At 40.5% G+C, this 24,798-nt stretch overlaps 1 protein-coding gene and 2 pseudogenes across 1 annotated transcript; 2 read left to right on the top strand and 1 right to left on the bottom strand.

Moving 5' to 3' along the window:
• Window positions 1-326: 326 nt before the first annotated feature.
• Window positions 327-1,519, bottom strand: LOC146619628 (uncharacterized). Its single transcript, XM_085370668.1, has 2 exons — window positions 1,353-1,519; window positions 327-1,210 (listed from the first exon to the last, which is right to left on the bottom strand). Exon 2 carries the CDS (start codon window positions 1,163-1,165, stop codon window positions 380-382), a length of 786 nt encoding a protein of 261 aa, XP_085226794.1. The 5' UTR covers window positions 1,166-1,210; window positions 1,353-1,519; the 3' UTR covers window positions 327-379.
• An 11,995-nt stretch (window positions 1,520-13,514) lies between these two features.
• LOC146619627 (spastin pseudogene) lies at window positions 13,515-14,756 on the top strand (annotated as a pseudogene).
• A 6,259-nt stretch (window positions 14,757-21,015) lies between these two features.
• On the top strand, window positions 21,016-22,257 carry LOC146619626 (spastin pseudogene; annotated as a pseudogene).
• Window positions 22,258-24,798: the final 2,541 nt, after the last annotated feature.

Here is a 24,798-nt window from a genome sequence, read left to right as displayed (position 1 = left end):
GAAGAATGAGTTTAATAAAGTTTGATTTATCTGACTGCTTTGTTTCGCTTAATGTGCCTTATAATCCCGTGCACCTTATGGTCCGAAAAATGCGTACTGCACACTGCAGTTTAATGTTGCAAAGCACCTCTTTTTAACTTCAGTGGATATTATACATGGTTATGCTCAGGATATGTCAGCCCATTTCTACTGGAAATGCCTTTTGGTTAAACTTTCAGCAAGGAATTTGCATTTGCACTGTTACATTTTTATAAAGCTTTAATGTACATAAAAACCAGCTTCTTGTTTAAGTGAAAATAAATGGAAGGTTGTCTTTTTGCGCTAGTAATGTTGTGGAGTTGTATTTTGTCTCGCATCAATTATATCGTCGGTTATATCGTTATCGCAAATTTTCAAATATATATCGTGATAAATATTTTTGGCCATATCGCCCTGCTCTATGCACGACCCCCCATCCCCTGGAAATGAAAGAAATAGCTCCATGGGGTGTAATCCCGATGAGGTATTTTATGGTCTGTGTACCCTTGTAATGAGAGTATGTTTGTGCGCGTGCCTTTAAATTAGATGGTCTTTCTGTTCGAATCTCAAAACAGTCAACAATGATTGCTACTCGTTTTCCAAAAGTTTCAGTAAACTGTGGAGGCATTGTCGCCTGCAGACAGTGCCTCTCAGGCCAGTGCACCAGTGCTCCTAAGTGGGCATACAAAACATCAATGGTATCGGTGAAGACAGAAGACAGTGTTTTGTGCGACACATGGAATAGATGACAAAGATGCTGGACTGGAAGATCAAGTCTCAGACGCATTAGTGTGAGTAAGAGCATTTGGAAACCTGTCAGTTTCTTCGGTATTGGCAGGAAATCTTTGACAGTGTTGAAGAGGGACATTAAGACAGCATAACAATATAGTCCAGTGTAATATCTTACTTTTTCGGTATCGTCCTTTAAGAAAGTTTCATTCAGCTCTGTCTTTTGCAACTGTGCTCGAAGCAGTCTGTTCTCCTCCAACAGCCGGTTTATTTCTGCTCTGCCCTGTTGACTGCACACACAGTCCTTCGTCTGCCCTTCAGCTTCCGTGACGCTGTCACTCCCATCACCACTGTCCACATTTGCAGCTGGTACGTCAACCTCCACTTGTCCAACACAACTGCTGTCCACTGCCTCCATGACATGGTTGTTGTTCTTCTGTCAGACCTTCATCGATCATCAAGCCTGTAAGATAAAAAATAGTGCATAGACTTAAGGTTAATGTACACCAATATTCCAATGACAGGTGTGTGATTCATCTTTAAGTTATGTGCGGATTAGTGTACCATAAGAGCAATTTAGTATGTTTTCAGAGGGGGGTGTTTACCTGCAATGGGTGCTCTTTTTCGCTTCCGTTGCATACGCCTTGCGTGCCGGTCCGAGTCTGACACAGGTTTGTCGTCGTGCCCCATGTGCAGTGTTGGTGCCCAGTCTGGATTTGTTACATCCATTTCATATGCTGGTTTGCCTGCAATAATGCCAAATCAAAAGCTACTCAGTCGACATGACGTGGTTCTGCAGCATCACACATTAGCATGTTTTATCTCATTATCTATGACCGCAGCGCATTGAAAAAAACCCCACTAAAAGCCTTTTGGTTTGGTCCTTTTACAGCATCCTGCCATGCGATTACATTTGTTCCTGACCACCGAGAACACTCACGTTAACTTTTATCGAGTGGAAAAAAAGTTAGCGTGTTTATATTGTGCTAACATAGCTGTGTTACTAGCGGTCACGTAGCACATCATTATATACCAGCTAGCCCAACTTCAGTAACCCTACAAATCAATCAATCAAGCTTTATTTATAAAGCACTTTTCATACAGAAAAAATGTAGCACAAAGTGCTTTACATAGTTAAAAGCAGCCCACCCCACCCTCCAACTCACTCCCCACACTCTCAATACACATATATCCCCCCACCCCCACCCACACACACACATACACACACGCGCACACTTAAAGAGTAAAAATTGGGCTGGGCTCGCATGAGCCAAGTGAGGAAACATTATAACAGAGAGCCGTCTGCACCGGGAGCCGGTCACAGACCGCAGCCTCCGGGCTGGGCACACAGCCGGAGGGAGGCCAAGGAGCCCCCCAACCAGGCTGAGAGGACCCCAGAGACCAGCAGCCACGGTCAATAACAGCCCCGGTGCAGAGAGCGCCCTCCGAGGAAACACTGGAGATATGACGCAATACGATATATACAGGGTAAAATGATAAAATAAATAAGAACAGGATACAATATAAATATAAATATAAATAGAGTAAGAAGATTAAAAAATGAATAAGAATAAAATCAAAAAATATTAGGTAAATCCTAAATTAATAATAGAATAACAGGATAGAATAAATAAGCATAAAAAATAAATAAACGCTAAGTAAAAGCTAAATTAAAAAGGTGGGTCTTGAGCCTGTTCTTAAAAACATGTACGTTCTCTGCGGCCCTGAGCTCCTCCGGCAGGCTGTTCCACAGACGAGGACCATACCACTGAAAAGCTGCCTCTCCGTGAGTATGTGTCCTGACTTTAGGGACAATCAAAAGGCCAGTACCAGAGGACCTCAGGGTCCGCGAGGGTTCGTATGGTAAAAGCAGATCTGAGAGATAAGAAGGCCCAAGACCATTAAGACATTTAAAAACCAATAAAAGAACTTTAAAATCGATCCTGAAACACACGGGGAGCCAATGCAGCGATTCTAAAACCGGTGTAATGTGGGCCCGCCCTCTGGTCTTCGTCAGCACACGAGCTGCCGAGTTTTGCAAGAGTTGTAAAGTTGAAATATTCTTCTTAGGAAGACCAGAGAGCAGGGCATTACAGTAATCAATGCGACTGGCAATAAAAGCATGCATCAGCATCTCCGTGTTGGCCCGAGAGAGAATAGGGCGGACTCTGGCTATATTTTTTAGATGATAAAATCCAATTTTGGTTACATGTTTAACATGTGGGATAAAACCAAGCTCAGAGTCAAAAATAACACCCAGGTTTTTCACTTGTAGCGAAGGACATAGTGAAAATGCCTCTAATTTAGACAAGAGTTTCTCTCTCTGAGCTTCAGGACCGACAATTAAAACTTCAGTTTTGTCCTGGTTAAGCTGTAAAAAGTTTTCTGCCATCCAAGATCTTATATCCAAGATACAGTTAAAAAGGGCATCCATTGGTCTGGTGTCATCAGGAGACACGGAGATGTACAGCTGCGTGTCATCAGCGTAACTGTGGAAGTTCACTCCATGCCTCCTGATGACACTGCCGAGAGGCAACATATACAAATTAAAAAGTACAGGGCCTAGAACCGACCCTTGAGGCACACCACATGTCATTTTATGGATCTTAGAGGAGCATGTATCCATACTCACCATAAAAGATCTGTCAGAGAGATAGGAAGTGAACCAGTTGTGTACAGCACCAGAGAGGCCCACCATGTGTTTTAGTCTGTTTAAAAGAATAGCGTGGTCTACTGTATCAAAGGCTGCGCTTAGATCCAGCAGCACCAGGACTGAGAGCTTTTGGGCGTCCCAGTTACATCTAAGATCATTTAAAACCTTTAGGAGAGCCGTCTCTGTGCTGTGGTTCACCCTAAATCCAGACTGGAATATCTCCAGGATCTGTCTATCATTGAGAAAATCAGTAATCTGAGTAAAAACAAGTTTTTCTAAGACTTTACTTAAAAATGGTAAGTTGGATACAGGTCTGTAGTTATTAAAATCATTACAATCCAAATTGCTCTTCTTCAGAAGGGGCCTCACCACCGCCGTTTTAAAGGCAGCAGGGAAGACACCCAACTGAAGAGAGCAATTCATCATGTATAAAAGCTCAGCCTCAAAAAATCCATAAAGTGTTTTAAAGAGTGAAGAGGGGATTGGATCTAAAAGACATGTGGTGGGTCTCACTGTGGAGAAAACCTTCTGAAAGTTCTCAGCATTAACCAGGACAAAGCTGTCCAGTGTCTCCTCAGGTACAATCGAGCCCTCAGATGTGTTTACAATCATATCGCGATTAGATAAAATATCAGATCTGATGGCGCTGATCTTTCCCCTGAAGTGGTCTGCAAACTGCTCACAGAGCGAGTCTGTGGGGGTTCTTTGGGAGCTGTTAAAATCAGGGTTAAATAAATGATCTATGGTGGAAAAGAGGACCTTGGGATTATTTTTGTTAATACTGATTATTTTGGCGAAGTATGAATTTCTTGACTTCCTTAATGTATTATTGTACATTTTAAATTGCTCGGAAAATATTTGATGGTTGATATTATTTTTATTTTTCCTCCATCTCCTTTCTGCTGCCCTGCAATTTCTTTTGAGTTTTTTGACTTCTTCGTTTCTCCAGGGTGATGCATGTTTTACGTTAATCTTTTTGGTGGTGAGTGGAGCAACGGAGTCAAGGCTTTTCTTCAGTTTGCTGTTAAAATAACTAAAAATCAAATCGCAGGGTGCAGGTAAAATCACAGGGGGGCATTTGACTAAAACCCTGGTAAAATTTGCAGCCACTGTCACTGCTGTTTAGTTTTCTGTCTTCATTTATGTTGGAAGTGATAAGAAAGCTGTACGTTTTAATTTGTTTCCAAAACCCCGCAGTCAGGACATGCTATATTGTATTTAGATAGAAGCTAGCGAGCTAACTTGCTGCTAACTTCTAACTCATATGTCATAAATTCCATTGTCATGGATGCCTGGATGTTTAACTCAGTTGTTACACCTGGTAGAGCAGAACGCTGATAATTTTATTAAAGATGAAAGACTTAAGACAGTGTTTTAACTCTCAGTAATGCCACAGTGATCATTTGATATATGGACCTGCAGCAGAGTTTAGGCCCAGACACGGCTAGTGACGTCAGACTCAACAATCGGATAGTGATATGAATTACTTTAGAACTCACCGGAGAGAAAATGCCGCGAGCAAACCAACAAAAAGCTGGGGATTGCACGGAACTCGATATCCGCTCGTCTCACCGCTGCAATCCATGCCTGGCGTCTTTGTTTGGTGATATCGGATACATGGGATCCCTCACGTTGCCGCCAGGATGGAAAACGATTAAAAGATTAATCCAGTTTCTTGCCTTCACGATCGTGAGATCTAACATTGCAACCGACTACACACGTACCACCATAGCTGAAGCTGTATCCTTTGTCTGGCCTACTGTGATGGCGGCAGGGGGCGCATTCTAAAATGTCATGTGACAATCTGATTCATGAAGAGTGATGATGTCACAAGGACATGTGATGATGTCACAAGGACATGTGATGATGTCACAAGCACATGCCTTTGAGCCTTTTCTATAAATAGGGGTCAGGAGCAGCAAGTTTTAGTCAGTTTGTTCGCAGCCTTCAAACGTTCGACCAGAGCTATATTTGAAAGTATTTGTAAACCTCTTCAGAGTCACTGTGCACAGGATTAAAAATGTATCCACGAAAATGCCAACAAAGAATAAACAATCTTGCTGCCTCTCCTTCGAGGTCTGGCCGGCCACTCACTTCAAGAGGGAAGCCTGATATGACACGATCCATTGGTGCCTCATCAGTCCAAAGGACATTACAGGAAAACTCCGACCTACATGCAAAAATTAAACAAATTGAAGAAGAGAAGCTTCAACTGGAGGAGAAGTGCAGACAATTGGAAGCACGAAATCAAGAGCTGGAAAAACAACAGCAACGCCAGCCTTACACAAAAATTATTAGTGAGGCCTGGGAAGGAAAGTTTGGTGAAGCACGACAGAAGATTTTGTTCCTGATGAAGGAAAACAAGACAAAGAGTGCTGAATTAAAAGAAACGTCTGCCCAGCTTCAACGCGCGAATGCTACTATTGGGGAGATGCAAAGGGATCTCCAAAACATGGAGCAAAAGAATCAGGCGCTCCAAGGAACGCTTGATGAAGCTATGGAACAAACTGCACAAATCCTCGGACAGAAAAAGGAAGGGGTCACACAAATGCAGGACCAACTCAAAGGCATAAAGAAAAAATACGAAGTGCTGAAAGTCAGGCTGGATGAAACAGAGTGCAAAAAAAAAGAGCTTCTTCAAGAGAAAGAGCAACAGGAAGAAGAAAAAAAACGTATTCTCCAGGACTCAGACAACTTGAAGTGTGAAAACGCTGAAATGCTTGCACAAAAGCAGCAACAAGAGAAAATAAATGAAGACCTGCAGCGTAAGCTTCAAGAAATCACAAGAAGAAATGAGCAGTTAGAAAAGATGCACAAGGAAAAACAACAGCAAAATACAGACAAGTGCAATCTATTAAAAGAAATGGAGCAAAGATGCCAGAAACTTGAGAAGGAAGTTGAAGAAACAACCGATCAGTTGAGAACCCTCATCCTAGAGAAAAAAGTGGTCGTGGAAAAGCTCATGGAAAAGAAGAAAAAACGTTTCCGCTTCTTCTGGAGGAGGGACACTCCTGCTTTTTCTACTTTTTCTATTTTTTCTACTGCTGACGTCACCTCGTCTCCCTCCACCTCTGTTCCATCTTAATTTTCACCTCTCCTCTCCCCTTCTCTCCTAACACTTCTTCCCTCTCTCCTTCATCTTTTTTCACCCCAACCAGTCCCGGCAGTTGACTGCCCCTCGTGAGCCTGGTTCTGCCGGAAGTTTCTGCCCGTTTAAAGGCAGTTTTTCTTCCCCACTGTCGCCTAGTGCTTGCTCAGAGGGGATTGTTGGGGTTTTCTCTTTTCTTTTTTTTTCCCTTCTTATTACCATTTTCCTTTATTTACCGATTTGTTTTGTTTACTTTTCTTTTATGTTGTTTCTTTATTTACTTGTTTAACTTTTTTTCAACTTATGTAATAAACTAATAAACCAATTGAATTTATCCTCTGCGTATTTTACATCTAATCTTTAAAGAATATTTCCAAAACATTTTCAAACATCACGATCTGTCTTTTGTTTGCTTGTTAAAACCCCGTAAATGGTGGAGTAAAAACCCTGTGATATGGTTTAAAACATCAAAATAGACTAAACAACTAGTCTAAAACTAAGAGACACAGGATAAAGTTGGTGTGAAGGTTTCAGTCTGTGAATGAATCTAAGCACCATCACCTTAACTTTAAATTCATCTCTGTTACCCTCTTTGTGACTGAACTCTGACCGTGAGCACCACAGCCACTGCGCACCAGTCACACGCACTTTAAATCCATCACAGTAAACCAGTTAGTTTACCTCAGTTTGTTTTGCAGCACATTTCACAACATGCAAAAGCATAATGTGCCATGTATAGACTCAAAATCTAATTTAAAAACATGAGGACTGACCTGTAAGCTTTACATTTACAGTTTATCACATACCACTGAGCAGTTCTTACCTGTAATTCTAAGCCCTCTTCTTCCTTTTCTGGTTTAAAACATCAAATTAGACTAAACAACTAGTCTAAAACCAAGAGACACTTAAATATTAAGTTAAACCTCTGGGGTTGCCGGACGCGCCGGCGCGTCAAAATCACATGACCAATTTAAGACGACACAGCTACAAGATGCAGCGATTCAGAGGCTGTATCCCAATTCAGGGTCTGCAGCCTTAAAGGCCGCATTTTAAGGCCGATTACGTCACCATGCCAGTCTCCTATTGCCAGAGGCTGAAGTGTGTGTGCAGTCACCAGGTGATAATCTGATATCGTCTACTTCCCCACTGATGTTAAGTAATATGAAAAAAAAAATGAATCCCACCTTAGGCCGAATGTGTGACTCTCTTCGTAGTGGAAGAGAGAATGAATCTTCCCATCCGAATTCACGGCAATCAGTCTGTCAATCAAATCCTGTGGAGTAAAATGAGAGGCTTTGAACAAGAATGCACCGGATAGGGTGCAAAACGAAAACTGTGTGGAAATTTACAATGGGTAAGGTGGAGAACGTATATCAGTCTCAGTGTGAGAGGGTTTATTTGAATGCGTTTGAAGTAAAACAAATGGGTGGGTGGTGTTTGGAGGCCAAATAAAAAGTGCAAACATGCCCTCAGATGGATGACAAAAAAAAACTGCAGTGTGTGGAAAAGAAGAAGAAGAAAAACACTTACAGGTATGGAGGTTGGCATCTCCCTCAGGGTGTATTCGCTTTTGTTGGCCAAAGACTGTCGGCCCAGCAGTTGCCACACCGACTGGGAAGAGGAGAGGAGGTTGACCAAGTACAGGAAGGACTGAAGAGGAAAGTAAATACAGCAGCTGTTAGAGAGAAAAAATGTATTTGCTTTTAAAGACCATTGTGAATGCATTTGTGCACGTCATGGATTGATCAAATCCTAACACATAATAATAATATAACACTATTCAACTACAAACACTACCGATAATATGACAAATAATATCTGTAGTATTCAAAGCAAAACAAAATGTAAAAAAAGAATTTATGATTGCAAAGGTAAAACATGGTTTACCACACTCTCAAAACTGAATAAGACATATATTCTGAGCAGAGTGGTTGAGCAGAAACCTATTGCAGCCTGAAGAATATTAAACTACAGGAAAGCTCCCTGCATTTTTCACTGGGTCTGGTAGAACAGGGAAAACATATCATCAAAAGCATCAAAGGAAAAAAAGAGAGACACTTGCACAAACGAGCTACAACTTAGATTATATTAAACAGCTTCAAAGAAACGTAAAGAAAAAAACAAGATACGATGGATTTTTTTTTCTAAAATAGAAATATCTATACTTTCATGTGTCTTCTGATGTTTCTGTGCATGTGTGAACTTATCTTCATATGTACTACCAAACCTCCTACTGTACTTAGCACAGATTAAAGCAAAGACTCGAGTTAATTCACCAAAGTGCTGGTGTGTGTATATTTAGTTTTCCTTTGACCTCAGCATATATGTATAACCCACTGATAAGGCAGACTTTAAAGTCGCCTGTGGCAGGACACAGTTTACACATCACTGGCTGTCCGTATTCACTTGGCTAGTCTCTCTGAGAGAGATGACTTGGCTGCTGTCAGAGGCCAAGCATCAGACACACACAGACAGGCTCACGCTGGAGCTTGTTGAAGCTTTCCTGAGAGAAATTCTGCCAAAAACATAACTAAAAATGCAGTCTTATGAAAGTAAGGCTTATTTGCCCAGACACCCATAAACCAATCAGCAAAAAGCCTTTCTTGTTAACAAAATCACTATTGCCAGTTTCTTAAATATGAATATTCACAAGTGAATTTTCTACATGGCTGCTGGTATCACAGCAACACATGGACCACTATTCTGAGTCCTGGGTTAATAATAATTGGAATCAATTTAATTTTAATCAATTTAAACACCTTTGTAACCAGTGAGCTAAAAACATGATGGAAAAGCAAAACTTCTAAGAGATCTGTGTCTGTACTATTATGTAGATATCTAAAAATTGGGGCATTGTGGGCTCCAGGAAGTTTCTCCTTCTCCCTCTCTCTCACACACACACGCACGCACATACATACAATACCTTAATGCAACTCCTATCTGTGGGGTCAATGGGAGTTGGTTTGGGACGGACCACTCTGATGTCGTCACTGCTGCACTCAAGAACAGACCATAGCTCTAGTACCAGGGCCCGAATAAAGCCTGAGACAGAACACGGAGAAATTTGTTGTACCAAACATTTATTTGAAATAGCAGCAACTAAAATTATTAACAGTGCTTTAATAAATAAACGACTGACTTTGTTATTGTGTCCAATCTTTTAAAGAAATCTGTCTTTGCATTGCTGGCACCGTTTTGATTGGAGGATTTGAATCTCAGGAAGGAAGGAATTTATAATGCCACTCCCTTTGATCCCATTTAATCTCTTCCCTGTTGCACTTTGGCCTGTCAGTAACTACATTTGAATTTTGCAGCTCAAGCTTGCACATAAAGGCTGGATAAAAACGTTAATGCAATCAAAATGTACGCAGCCCTCGCTGGAAAACTGGGGATACAGTACAGTACATAAATGATGAAGCAAAGACAAAACATTAGTGTCATGGAAGAAGAAATAGTCAGTGCATCACGGGAAGCTCCCAGCAATAAAACCTGCATTTGTATTGACACATAAACCTTAATTTGTGAGCAATTTTCAGTGTATTTCAGTTAAATTAATGAGACAAATATAACAAAAGGGATTTTATACTTAGAAGAAGAATATGAAATTGAAATATTAAACTAAGAAAACTATAAATACTGCAGTTCTAGAGTTACAGATATACAATTAAGCTTTGCATATCAGTGCTGTATAACCCAGGGAATGTACTTTTTTTTTTTTTATAATTGAATAGTAATGGAAATCATGAACTGTTTTTCAGAGGTCATAGATCAAATGAGCAGTAGAGTTTTTCTCACAGAATGGTTCTTTCACATAGAAAGCAGTGTGTGCTGCAGGTTTAGCAAATGGCCCATCATTTGTATCTCCAGTGTCTGTTGAAGTGTACAGTATCTGTGTGTGTGCATGACCGTCGGTGCTCTCTGCTCACTCGGGTTCAGAGGTACAGGGAGGAGGCTCAGCAGGAGTAGAGGCAGCTGCTTCATCACAAACATGCCAGGTGCAGGCGGTAAAGGCCCTTTCTGTTTCCTCTCAACCCTCCTGCCAAAGCCATAGAACTCTGCCGAGGTGAACCAGACAACACAATATAGACATTTTTCCCTGTTCCTACATGGAAACACAAGATCAAACGGGCATTTTTTTTTGGCATAAATATGTATATCATATCGGACTCAGTTTGTTCCTGTTATTGTTTTTGCACTGTACTTGTCATCCATTCCAGTGAAACGATGCAGAAGGTTGTAGGTTGTGCAATAGTGCCATCTAGAGGTGAAGTAACATCACACTGCCCGTGCTCTTGTCTCGTCACGGTGTTTGCGTGTTTCTCCCTCTCTGCACACTCATGGGAATGTGCTGTCAGGCAGGACTCAGCGTTATATTCACAATATGTGGAAAATATATTGATATTGAATGTTCAAATATGAGGATATGTATAATGTATAGGTTGACTTTGCTCTACCTACACTTCTGGCAGAGCAGCAGTTGCAATGCGAACACATAATTAAACGGTGTATTTATAGGAACAGATTTCTTGCCTATGGCAGACAAAGTGATTTTAAACGTGTAAAAGGTTTCATTCACAGATGATTTATTACTATCACACCCTGGAGACTTTATAAAGAGCACTGCTGCAAAAGCAGCCTAAACAAACTTGTACAGTAGGTCACGCTGGTTTAGTTTTTCATCAAAATGCTTTTTTTCTTTTACTATTATTTTTGAAAACGTTACAGCACTGGTGGACATTTCCTACCAAATAAGAACTAGACACTACTGTTATGTAGTGGTTAATTGGAAAACTGTTTTATCACGAATTTCTTATTTAGAAATAATTAAAATTTTATTTGATGTTTTTTTTTTTTTTGGATGGATACTGTTATTGCAGTGATGCTGTAATTAAACTGTCTTCACCCCAGTAGAATAATTGCATGACTCCATCACTGAAGTGGAGGGTTTGCTTTGGAGGGGAAACGCACAGTGTCTCTTTAGTAGCATGGTGGTTGGATCCCACATTTGTTTCTTATGTAACATTGTAAATAGCTGCTAAGACAGCATATCTATTGGACAAGCACATATTATACATACTTTGCACGTGCAGTATTTAATAGAAAGCAGTGTGTGCTGCAGGTTTAGCAAATGGCCCATCATTTGTAAGCTCTGTCTGGACTATATCACTTTTTGAGGTCATCCTTCTTTCTGTCAGTCTGCCTTTTTATCGATGGCACAAACATATGTCACATCATGGAACACATGAGTGCTCCACAGCCAGCGCTGCTCAACACAGCAGGGAACTGTTCTTGCGTGGGTAAAGTCATAGGAGAGAATAGGTTTCAGAACGCAGCGGTGCTGTTATAAGCGAAGGGCTGATAAGTAATCAGACTTCTTTTCCCATAACCAGTTGAGTCGCCCCTTCTAGCCAATAGAAAGAATGCAGGATTAAAATATTTGTTCACTAGCTTCATTTTTTGACCTCTTTTGACAAGAGTACGGTATTTCCTGGAGCCTTTTGCATATGGATAAACCTAGTATCAGTATACAACTGATATGTGAATCCATTTATCAAAAAAGAACGCCTCTTCTTACTCTTTCTTACCCAAACAAAAACGGTTTGACAAATACATTTCTCCCTAAGCTGCCTTAAGTCTCCTTTATACCGACAACACAAAAACAACAACAACAACTTATAATATAAGCCTTAAGCATCACAGCTGACAAGTGTTTGTTGTGTCCAAATAACTGCAATAGTACCTGAACTGTGCAGAGCCACAACTCCCGGAGCAGTTGCTGCCACCTGTGTCACCATCACCCCGTAGCCAAACTTCTCGCAGCTGCTCACCTACAGAAAACACACAGAAATCTCATACCCCTAGAAATATTTCAGCCTTTCACTATCACAGTTTTTGGTTATCAGGTAAAAAATGAATGAGAGTTTGGAAAAAGGATGGAAAAGGTTTAGGTCAAATGTAGTACTAATGTATCATAAAGGGAGATGTGTAAGTAAATCTGGGATTCTGGAAAGGCACAACATAATGTAGTTAAACATGCTGTGGAGAATTTAAATTGTAAATTGATATTGGAGTGTGCAGGCCCTTCATTAATTACAACACAATGCCACAACTAAAAATAGACAAAATATAATTACATTCCATAATTAAAGTGTAATGCCAAACTAGAGAAGCAATTACAATGGTGCGTAAACAATGGCAGTAAATTAAGCCCACGGGGGATCAGCTAAGGTTTGCAGCAAGCCTGAGTGTTTGTGTGTTTACAATTTGAATCTTAGACTCAGACCCTGTGACAAGGTCTGTGAAAACCACGTTTTTATGCCTGAAATACTACAGTACTACACTCCCACCAGATGAGCTCATGCAGCCTGTCACGAACCGGGACATACAACCATGACAAAACAGGAGATGCACACACAATTTATTGTGTTATTAATTTAGATCAACTGTGCTAATATAGTATACCAAAATGAAAACAATAACTCAAATTTCAGATATTTGAGGTTGTGCTGAAAATAATGGTGCCAAATAAGGCAAGAAAAACATATTTTAAAGGTGAAATATAGAGGTAAAATCAAAAATAGTCAAGAACGGCCAATTATACCCTGGACCACAGAGGGTTAAATTTGAAAACGGTTTAAAAAAAAACATCCCCATTCTAAAATGTCATGTGACAATCTGATTCATGAAGAGTGATGATGTCACAAGGACATGTGATGATGTCACAAGGACATGTGATGATGTCACAAGCACATGCCTTTGAGCCTTTGAAGTTTTTCTATAAATAGGGGTCAGGAGCAGCAAGTTTTAGTCAGTTTGTTCGCAGCCTTCAAACGTTCGACCAGAGCTATATTTGAAAGTATTTGTAAACCTCTGTAACATCACGCTCCAAAGCCCTGTGACGTTTCTGTGTTCTGTGACGTTGTCCCAAAGAAAGACCTTTAAATGCGATAAATAGCCTAAACGTTTTCGTTTATGACTAGTTTACCGTGTTATGACTGTGAACAGGGGGGAAGTCGCGCAAGAGAAATGTCGACCAAAACAATTGCAAGTAAGCCAAAGTCAGTTCCTAAAAGTCAACCCGCAGGTGTTTCCACCACCATCAGACCCTCCACTTCTGTAAGACCTCCATTAAGAATAACTGATGCAAAGAAAACCGCTCGGGTGGGAAAAACTCAGAATGGAAGACCGGCAGCTGTGAAACAGCCCCCGAAGAGGGATATGAAAAAGAATGTGGACAGTAAACTGGTCAGCTTAATTACAAATGAAATTGTATACAGTGGAGCGACTGTGTCATTTGATGACATCGCAGGGCAGGATCTGGCAAAGCAAGCACTTCAAGAAATTGTCATCCTTCCTGCCTTAAGACCTGATCTCTTTACTGGTCTGAGAGCTCCTGCACGTGGCTTGCTTTTATTTGGCCCACCAGGAAATGGGAAGACCATGCTCGCCAAAGCAGTTGCTGCAGAGTCTAATGCAACATTCTTCAACATCAGTGCTGCTAGTTTGACCTCCAAATATGTGGGAGAAGGCGAGAAGCTCGTACGAGCACTCTTTGCAGTTGCAAGAGAGAGACAGCCCTCAGTAATCTTCATCGATGAAGTGGACGGCTTGCTCTGTCAAAGGAGGGAGGGGGAGCACGACGCCTCTCGCCGTTTAAAAACTGAGTTCCTCATTGAGTTTGACGGGTTGCAGTCAGGAAAGGATGACAGAGTACTTGTAATGGGAGCAACGAACAGGCCCCAGGAGCTCGATGAAGCAATATTAAGGCGCTTTGCAAAAAGAGTATATGTGACCTTACCCGATGAGAAGACAAGATTTACGCTGCTGAAAAATCTTTTGGGAACGCACGGGAGTCCACTGAGCCAAGACGAACTGTCCTGTCTTGCAAAAGTGACTGAAGGATATTCAGGGAGCGATTTGACAGCATTAGCCAAAGATGCTGCACTTGGCCCAATAAGAGAGTTGGCACCAGAACAAGTCCGTGTTATAGCTGCTGCTGAGGTGCGCAACATTAAGATGAAAGACTTTGAGGATTCTCTGAAGCAAATCAAACCAACTGTTAGTCCAGCAACTCTTAACATGTACACCAAATAGAACAAAGATTTTGGTGGTCCTTCTTCAATAAATCCAAATCCAGTCAGGCTGGATGAAACAGAGTGCAAAAATAAAGAGCTTCTTCAAGAGAAAGAGCAACAGGAAAAAGAAAAAAAACGTATTCTCCAGGACTTGGAGAGAAGAAATCTACAACTGAACAAATTAATACAATGAAGGACAGAACACCTGAACTGGAAGGAGAAGTATTGGAAAAACGACGTTCAAAGATGCAGCGTAGGATCAATGAAATGGCGAAAAAACACTCAGAGGTCATTAATGAGATGTTGTTGAACTCAGACAACTTGAAGTGTGAAAACGCTGAAATGCTTGCACAAAAGCAGCAACAAGAGAAAATAAATGAAGACCTGCAGCGTAAGCTTCAAGAAATCACAAGAAGAAATGAGCAGTTAGAAAAGATGCACAAGGAAAAACAACAGCAAAATACAGACAAGTGCAATCTATTAAAAGAAATGGAGCAAAGATGCCAGAAACTTGAGAAGGAAGTTGAAGAAACAACCGATCAGTTGAGAACCCTCATCCTAGAGAAAAAAGTGGTCGTGGAAAAGCTCATGGAAAAGAAGAAAAAACGTTTCCGCTTCTTCTGGAGGAGGGACACTCCTGCTTTTTCTACTCTTTCTATTTTTTCTACTGCTGACGTCACCTCGTCTCCCTCCACCTCTGTTCCATCTTAATTTTCACCTCTCCTCTCCCCTTCTCTCCTAACACTTCTTCCCTCTCTCCTTCATCTTTTTTCACCCCAACCAGTCCCGGCAGTTGACTGCCCCTCGTGAGCCTGGTTCTGCCGGAAGTTTCTGCCCGTTTAAAGGCAGTTTTTCTTCCCCACTGTCGCCTAGTGCTTGCTCAGAGGGGATTGTTGGGGTTTTCTCTTTTCTTTTTTTTCCCCTTCTTATTACCATTTTCCTTTATTTACCGATTTGTTTTGTTTACTTTTCTTTTACGTTGTTTCTTTATTTACTTGTTTAACTTTTTTTCAACTTATGTAATAAACTAATAAACCAATTGAATTTATCCTCTGCGTATTTTACATCTAATCTTTAAAGAATATTTCCAAAACATTTTCAAACATCACGATCTGTCTTTTGTTTGCTTGTTAAAACCCCGTAAATGGTGAAGTAAAAACCCTGTGATATGGTTTAAAACATCAAAATAGACTAAACAACTAGTCTAAAACTAAGAGACACAGGATAAAGTTGGTGTGAAGGTTTCAGTCTGTGAATGAATCTAAGCACCATCACCTTAACTTTAAATTCATCTCTGTTACCCTCTTTGTGACTGAACTCTGACCGTGAGCACCACAGCCACTGCGCACCAGTCACACGCACTTTAAATCCATCACAGTAAACCAGTTAGTTTACCTCAGTTTGTTTTGCAGCACATTTCACAACATGCAAAAGCATAATGTGCCATGTACAGACTCAAAATCTGATTTAAAAACATGAGGACTGACCTGTAAGCTTTACATTTACAGTTTATCACATACCACTGAGCAGTTCTTACCTGTAATTCTAAGCCCTCTTCTTCCTTTTCTGGTTTAAAACATCAAATTAGACTAAACAACTAGTCTAAAACCAAGAGACACTTAAATATTAAGTTAAACCTCTGGGGTTGCCGGACGCGCCGGTGCGTCAAAATCACATGACCAATTTAAGACGACACAGCTACAAGATGCAGCGATTCAGAGGCTGTATCCCAATTCAGGGTCTGCAGCCTTAAAGGCCGCATTTTAAGGCCGATTACGTCACCATGCCAGTCTCCTATTGCCAGAGGCTGAAGTGTGTGTGCAGTCACCAGGTGATAATCTGATATCGTCTACTTCCCCACTGATGTTAAGTAATATGAAAAAAATAATGAATCCCACCTTAGGCCGAATGTGTGACTCTCTTCGTAGTGGAAGAGAGAATGAATCTTCCCATCCGAATTCACGGCAATCAGTCTGTCAATCAAATCCTGTGGAGTAAAATGAGAGGCTTTGAACAAGAATGCACCGGATAGGGTGCAAAACGAAAACTGTGTGGAAATTTACAATGGGTAAGGTGGAGAACGTATATCAGTCTCAGTGTGAGAGGGTTTATTTGAATGCGTTTGAAGTAAAACAAATGGGTGGGTGGTGTTTGGAGGCCAAATAAAAAGTGCAAACATGCCCTCAGATGGATGACAAAAAAAAACTGCAGTGTGTGGAAAAGAAGAAGAAGAAAAACACTTACAGGTATGGAGGTTGGCATCTCCCTCAGGGTGTATTCGCTTTTGTTGGCCAAAGACTGTCGGCCCAGCAGTTGCCACACCGACTGGGAAGAGGAGAGGAGGTTGACCAAGTACAGGAAGGACTGAAGAGGAAAGTAAATACAGCAGCTGTTAGAGAGAAAAAAATGTATTTGCTTTTAAAGACCATTGTGAATGCATTTGTGCACGTCATGGATTGATCAAATCCTAACACATAATAATAATATAACACTATTCAACTACAAACACTACCGATAATATGACAAATAATATCTGTAGTATTCAAAGCAAAACAAAATGTAAAAAGAATTTATGATTGCAAAGATAAAACATGGTTTACCACACTCTCAAAACTGAATAAGACATATATTCTGAGCAGAGTGGTTGAGCAGAAACCTATTGCAGCCTGAAGAATATTAAACTACAGGAAAGCTCCCTGCATTTTTCACTGGGTCTGGTAGAACAGGGAAAATATATCATCAAAAGCATCAAAGGAAAAAAAGAGAGACACTTGCACAAACGAGCTACAACTTAGATTATATTAAACAGCTTCAAAGAAACGTAAAGAAAAAAACAAGATACGATGGATTTTTTTTTCTAAAATAGAAATATCTATACTTTCATGTGTCTTCTGATGTTTCTGTGCATGTGTGAACTTATCTTCATATGTACTACCAAACCTCCTACTGTACTTAGCACAGATTAAAGCAAAGACTCGAGTTAATTCACCAAAGTGCTGGTGTGTGTATATTTAGTTTTCCTTTGACCTCAGCATATATGTATAACCCACTGATAAGGCAGACTTTAAAGTCGCCTGTGGCAGGACACAGTTTACACATCACTGGCTGTCCGTATTCACTTGGCTAGTCTCTCTGAGAGAGATGACTTGGCTGCTGTCAGAGGCCAAGCATCAGACACACACAGACAGGCTCACGCTGGAGCTTGTTGAAGCTTTCCTGAGAGAAATTCTGCCAAAAACATAACTAAAAATGCAGTCTTATGAAAGTAAGGCTTATTTGCCCAGACACCCATAAACCAATCAGCAAAAAGCCTTTCTTGTTAACAAAATCACTATTGCCAGTTTCTTAAATATGAATATTCACAAGTGAATTTTCTACATGGCTGCTGGTATCACAGCAACACATGGACCACTATTCTGAGTCCTGGGTTAATAATAATTGGAATCAATTTAATTTTAATCAATTTAAACACCTTTGTAACCAGTGAGCTAAAAACATGATGGAAAAGCAAAACTTCTAAGAGATCTGTGTCTGTACTATTATGTAGATATCTAAAAATTGGGGCATTGTGGGCTCCAGGAAGTTTCTCCTTCTCCCTCTCTCTCTCACACACACACGCACGCACATACATACAATACCTTAATGCAACTCCTATCTGTGGGGTCAATGGGAGTTGGTTTGGGACGGACCACTCTGATGTCGTCACTGCTGCACTCAAGAACAGACCATAGCTCTAGTACCAGGGCCCGAATAAAGCCTGAGACAGAACACGGAGAAATTTGTTGTACCAAACATTTATTTGAAATAGCAGCAACTAAAATTATTAACAGTGCTTTAATAAATAAACGACTGACTTTGTTATTGTGTCCAATCTTTTAAAGAAATCTGTCTTTGCATTGCTGGCACCGTTTTGATTGGAGGATTTGAATCTCAGGAAGGAAGGAATTTATAATGCCACTCCCTTTGATCCCATTTAATCTCTTCCCTGTTGCACTTTGGCCTGTCAGTAACTACATTTGAATTTTGCAGCTCAAGCTTGCACATAAAGGCTGGATAAAAACGTTAATGCAATCAAAATGTACGCAGCCCTCGCTGGAAAACTGGGGATACAGTACAGTACATAAATGATGAAGCAAAGACAAAACATTAGTGTCATGGAAGAAGAAATAGTCAGTGCATCACGGGAAGCTCCCAGCAATAAAACCTGCATTTGTATTGACACATAAACCTTAATTTGTGAGCAATTTTCAGTGTATTTCAGTTAAATTAATGAGACAAATATAACAAAAGGGATTTTATACTTAGAAGAAGAATATGAAATTGAAATATTAAACTAAGAAAACTATAAATACTGCAGTTCTAGAGTTACAGATATACAATTAAGCTTTGCATATCAGTGCTGTATAACCCAGGGAATGTACTTTTTTTATATAATTGAATAGTAATGGAAATCATGAACTGTTTTTCAGAGGTCATAGATCAAATGAGCAGTAGAGTTTTTCTCACAGAATGGTTCTTTCACATAGAAAGCAGTGTGTGCTGCAGGTTTAGCAAATGGCCCATCATTTGTAAGCTCTGTCTGGACTATATCACTTTTTGAGGTCATCCTTCTTTCTGTCAGTCTGCCTTTTTATCGATGGCACAAACATATGTCACATCATGGAACACATGAGTGCTCCACAGCCAGCGCTGCTCAACACAGCAGGGAACTGTTCTTGCGTGGGTAAAGTCATAGGAGAGAATAGGTTTCAGAACGCAGCGGTGCTGTTATAAGCGAAGGGCTGATAAGTAATCAGACTTCTTTTCCCATAACCAGTTGAGTCGCCCCTTCTAGCCAATAGAAAGAATGCAGGATTAAAATATTTGTTCACTAGCTTCATTTTTTGACCTCTTTTGACAAGAGTACGGTATTTCCTGGAGCCTTTTGCATATGGATAAACCTAGTATCAGTATACAACTGATATGTGAATCCATTTATCAAAAAAGAACGCCTCTTCTTACTCTTTCTTACCCAAACAAAAACGGTTTGACAAATACATTTCTCCCTAAGCTGCCTTAAGTCTCCTTTATACCGACAACACAAAAACAACAACAACAACTTATAATATAAGCCTTAAGCATCACAGCTGACAAGTGTTTGTTGTGTCCAAATAACTGCAATAGTACCTGAACTGTGCAGAGCCACAACTCCCGGAGCAGTTGCTGCCACCTGTGTCACCATCACCCCGTAGCCAAACTTCTCGCAGCTGCTCACCTACAGAAAACACACAGAAATCTCATACCCCTAGAAATATTTCAGCCTTTCACTATCACAGTTTTTGGTTATCAGGTAAAAAATGAATGAGAGTTTGGAAAAAGGATGGAAAAGGTTTAGGTCAAATGTAGTACTAATGTATCATAAAGGGAGATGTGTAAGTAAATCTGGGATTCTGGAAAGGCACAACATAATGTAGTTAAACATGCTGTGGAGAATTTAAATTGTAAATTGATATTGGAGTGTGCAGGCCCTTCATTAATTACAACACAATGCCACAACTAAAAATAGACAAAATATAATTACATTCCATAATTAAAGTGTAATGCCAAACTAGAGAAGCAATTACAATGGTGCGTAAACAATGGCAGTAAATTAAGCCCACGGGGGATCAGCTAAGGTTTGCAGCAAGCCTGAGTGTTTGTGTGTTTACAATTTGAATCTTAGACTCAGACCCTGTGACAAGGTCTGTGAAAACCACGTTTTTATGCCTGAAATACTACAGTACTACACTCCCACCAGATGAGCTCATGCAGCCTGTCACGAACCGGGACATACAACCATGACAAAACAGGAGATGCACACACAATTTATTGTGTTATTAATTTAGATCAACTGTGCTAATATAGTATACCAAAATGAAAACAATAACTCAAATTTCAGATATTTGAGGTTGTGCTGAAAATAATGGTGCCAAATAAGGCAAGAAAAACATATTTTAAAGGTGAAATATAGAGGTAAAATCAAAAATAGTCAAGAACGGCCAATTATACCCTGGACCACAGAGGGTTAAATTTGAAAACGGTTTAAAAAAAAACATCCCCATTCTAAAATGTCATGTGACAATCTGATTCATGAAGAGTGATGATGTCACAAGGACATGTGATGATGTCACAAGGACATGTGATGATGTCACAAGCACATGCCTTTGAGCCTTTGAAGTTTTTCTATAAATAGGGGTCAGGAGCAGCAAGTTTTAGTCAGTTTGTTCGCAGCCTTCAAACGTTCGACCAGAGCTATATTTGAAAGTATTTGTAAACCTCTGTAACATCACGCTCCAAAGCCCTGTGACGTTTCTGTGTTCTGTGACGTTGTCCCAAAGAAAGACCTTTAAATGCGATAAATAGCCTAAACGTTTTCGTTTATGACTAGTTTACCGTGTTATGACTGTGAACAGGGGGGAAGTCGCGCAAGAGAAATGTCGACCAAAACAATTGCAAGTAAGCCAAAGTCAGTTCCTAAAAGTCAACCCGCAGGTGTTTCCACCACCATCAGACCCTCCACTTCTGTAAGACCTCCATTAAGAATAACTGATGCAAAGAAAACCGCTCGGGTGGGAAAAACTCAGAATGGAAGACCGGCAGCTGTGAAACAGCCCCCGAAGAGGGATATGAAAAAGAATGTGGACAGTAAACTGGTCAGCTTAATTACAAATGAAATTGTATACAGTGGAGCGACTGTGTCATTTGATGACATCGCAGGGCAGGATCTGGCAAAGCAAGCACTTCAAGAAATTGTCATCCTTCCTGCCTTAAGACCTGATCTCTTTACTGGTCTGAGAGCTCCTGCACGTGGCTTGCTTTTATTTGGCCCACCAGGAAATGGGAAGACCATGCTCGCCAAAGCAGTTGCTGCAGAGTCTAATGCAACATTCTTCAACATCAGTGCTGCTAGTTTGACCTCCAAATATGTGGGAGAAGGCGAGAAGCTCGTACGAGCACTCTTTGCAGTTGCAAGAGAGAGACAGCCCTCAGTAATCTTCATCGATGAAGTGGACGGCTTGCTCTGTCAAAGGAGGGAGGGGGAGCACGACGCCTCTCGCCGTTTAAAAACTGAGTTCCTCATTGAGTTTGACGGGTTGCAGTCAGGAAAGGATGACAGAGTACTTGTAATGGGAGCAACGAACAGGCCCCAGGAGCTCGATGAAGCAATATTAAGGCGCTTTGCAAAAAGAGTATATGTGACCTTACCCGATGAGAAGACAAGATTTACGCTGCTGAAAAATCTTTTGGGAACGCACGGGAGTCCACTGAGCCAAGACGAACTGTCCTGTCTTGCAAAAGTGACTGAAGGATATTCAGGGAGCGATTTGACAGCATTAGCCAAAGATGCTGCACTTGGCCCAATAAGAGAGTTGGCACCAGAACAAGTCCGTGTTATAGCTGCTGCTGAGGTGCGCAACATTAAGATAAAAGACTTTGAGGATTCTCTGAAGCAAATCAAACCAACTGTTAGTCCAGCAACTCTTAACATGTACACCAAATAGAACAAAGATTTTGGTGGTCCTTCTTCAATAAATCCAAATCCAGTCAGGCTGGATGAAACAGAGTGCAAAAATAAAGAGCTTCTTCAAGAGAAAGAGCAACAGGAAAAAGAAAAAAAACGTATTCTCCAGGACTTGGAGAGAAGAAATCTACAACTGAACAAATTAATACAATGAAGGACAGAACACCTGAACTGGAAGGAGAAGTATTGGAAAAACGATGTTCAAAGAGGATCAATGAAATGGCGAAAAAACACTCAGAGGTCATTAATGAGATGTTGTTGAACTCAGACAACTTGAAGTGTGAAAACGCTGAAATGCTTGCACAAAAGCAGCAACAAGAGAAAATAAATGAAGACCTGCAGCGTAAGCTTCAAGAAATCACAAGAAGAAATGAGCAGTTAGAAAAGATGCACAAGGAAAAACAACAGCAAAATACAGACAAGTGCAATCTATTAAAAGAAATGGAGCAAAGATGCCAGAAACTTGAGAAGGAAGTTGAAGAAACAACCGATCAGTTGAGAACCCTCATCCTAGAGAAAAAAGTGGTCGTGGAAAAGCTCATGGAAAAGAAGAAAAAACGTTTCCGCTTCTTCTGGAGGAGGGACACTCCTGCTTTTTCTACTCTTTCTATTTTTTCTACTGCTGACGTCACCTCGTCTCCCTCCACCTCTGTTCCATCTTAATTTTCACCTCTCCTCTCCCCTTCTCTCCTAACACTTCTTCCCTCTCTCCTTCATCTTTTTTCACCCCAACCAGTCCCGGCAGTTGACTGCCCCTCGTGAGCCTGGTTCTGCCGGAAGTTTCTGCCCGTTTAAAGGCAGTTTTTCTTCCCCACTGTCGCCTAGTGCTTGCTCAGAGGGGATTGTTGGGGTTTTCTCTTTTCTTTTTTTTTCCCTTCTTATTACCATTTTCCTTTATTTACCGATTTGTTTTGTTTACTTTTCTTTTACGTTGTTTCTTTATTTACTTGTTTAACTTTTTTTCAACTTATGTAATAAACTAATAAACCAATTGAATTTGTCCTCTGCGTATTCTACATCTAATCTTTAAAGAATATTTCCAAAACATTTTCAAACATCACGATCTGTCTTTTGTTTGCTTGTTAAAACCCCGTAAATGGTGGAGTAAAAACCCTGTGATATGGTTTAAAACATCAAAATAGACTAAACAACTAGTCTAAAACTAAGAGACACAGGATAAAGTTGGTGTGAAGGTTTCAGTCTGTGAATGAATCTAAGCACCATCACCTTAACTTTAAATTCATCTCTGTTACCCTCTTTGTGACTGAACTCTGACCGTGAGCACCACAGCCACTGCGCACCAGTCACACGCACTTTAAATCCATCACAGTAAACCAGTTAGTTTACCTCAGTTTGTTTTGCAGCACATTTCACAACATGCAAAAGCATAATGTGCCATGTATAGACTCAAAATCTGATTTAAAAACATGAGGACTGACCTGTAAGCTTTACATTTACAGTTTATCACATACCACTGAGCAGTTCTTACCTGTAATTCTAAGCCCTCTTCTTCCTTTTCTGGTTTAAAACATCAAATTAGACTAAACAACTAGTCTAAAACCAAGAGACACTTAAATATTAAGTTAAACCTCTGGGGTTGCCGGACGCGCCGGCGCGTCAAAATCACATGACCAATTTAAGACGACACAGCTACAAGATGCAGCGATTCAGAGGCTGTATCCCAATTCAGGGTCTGCAGCCTTAAAGGCCGCATTTTAAGGCCGATTACGTCACCATGCCAGTCTCCTATTGCCAGAGGCTGAAGTGTGTGTGCAGTCACCAGGTGATAATCTGATATCGTCTACTTCCCCACTGATGTTAAGTAATATGAAAAAAATAATGAATCCCACCTTAGGCCGAATGTGTGACTCTCTTCGTAGCGGAAGAGAGAATGAATCTTCCCATCCGAATTCACGGCAATCAGTCTGTCAATCAAATCCTGTGGAGTAAAATGAGAGGCTTTGAACAAGAATGCACCGGATAGGGTGCAAAACGAAAACTGTGTGGAAATTTACAATGGGTAAGGTGGAGAACGTATATCAGTCTCAGTGTGAGAGGGTTTATTTGAATGCGTTTGAAGTAAAACAAATGGGTGGGTGGTGTTTGGAGGCCAAATAAAAAGTGCAAACATGCCCTCAGATGGATGACAAAAAAAAACTGCAGTGTGTGGAAAAGAAGAAGAAGAAAAACACTTACAGGTATGGAGGTTGGCATCTCCCTCAGGGTGTATTCACTTTTGTTGGCCAAAGACTGTCGGCCCAGCAGTTGCCACACCGACTGGGAAGAGGAGAGGAGGTTGACCAAGTACAGGAAGGACTGAAGAGGAAAGTAAATACAGCAGCTGTTAGAGAGAAAAAATGTATTTGCTTTTAAAGACCATTGTGAATGCATTTGTGCACGTCATGGATTGATCAAATCCTAACACATAATAATAATATAACACTATTCAACTACAAACACTACCGATAATATGACAAATAATATCTGTAGTATTCAAAGCAAAACAAAATGTAAAAAGAATTTATGATTGCAAAGATAAAACATGGTTTACCACACTCTCAAAACTGAATAAGACATATATTCTGAGCAGAGTGGTTGAGCAGAAACCTATTGCAGCCTGAAGAATATTAAACTACAGGAAAGCTCCCTGCATTTTTCACTGGGTCTGGTAGAACAGGGAAAATATATCATCAAA

The sequence above is a fragment of the Diplotaxodon limnothrissa genome, linkage group LG14 (genome assembly GCF_057381915.1).
Source record: "Diplotaxodon limnothrissa isolate DT_005_m linkage group LG14, D_limnothrissa_male_GT1.1, whole genome shotgun sequence".
NCBI lineage: Eukaryota > Metazoa > Chordata > Actinopteri > Cichliformes > Cichlidae > Diplotaxodon > Diplotaxodon limnothrissa.
This window is presented reverse-complemented; position numbering and strand designations above follow the sequence as displayed.

Excerpts from the sequence above, each read along its gene's own strand:
- LOC146619628 (XM_085370668.1), bottom strand. The coding sequence starts at position 1,165 with ATGGAGGCAGTGGACAGCAGTTGTGTTGGACAAGTGGAGGTTGACGTA.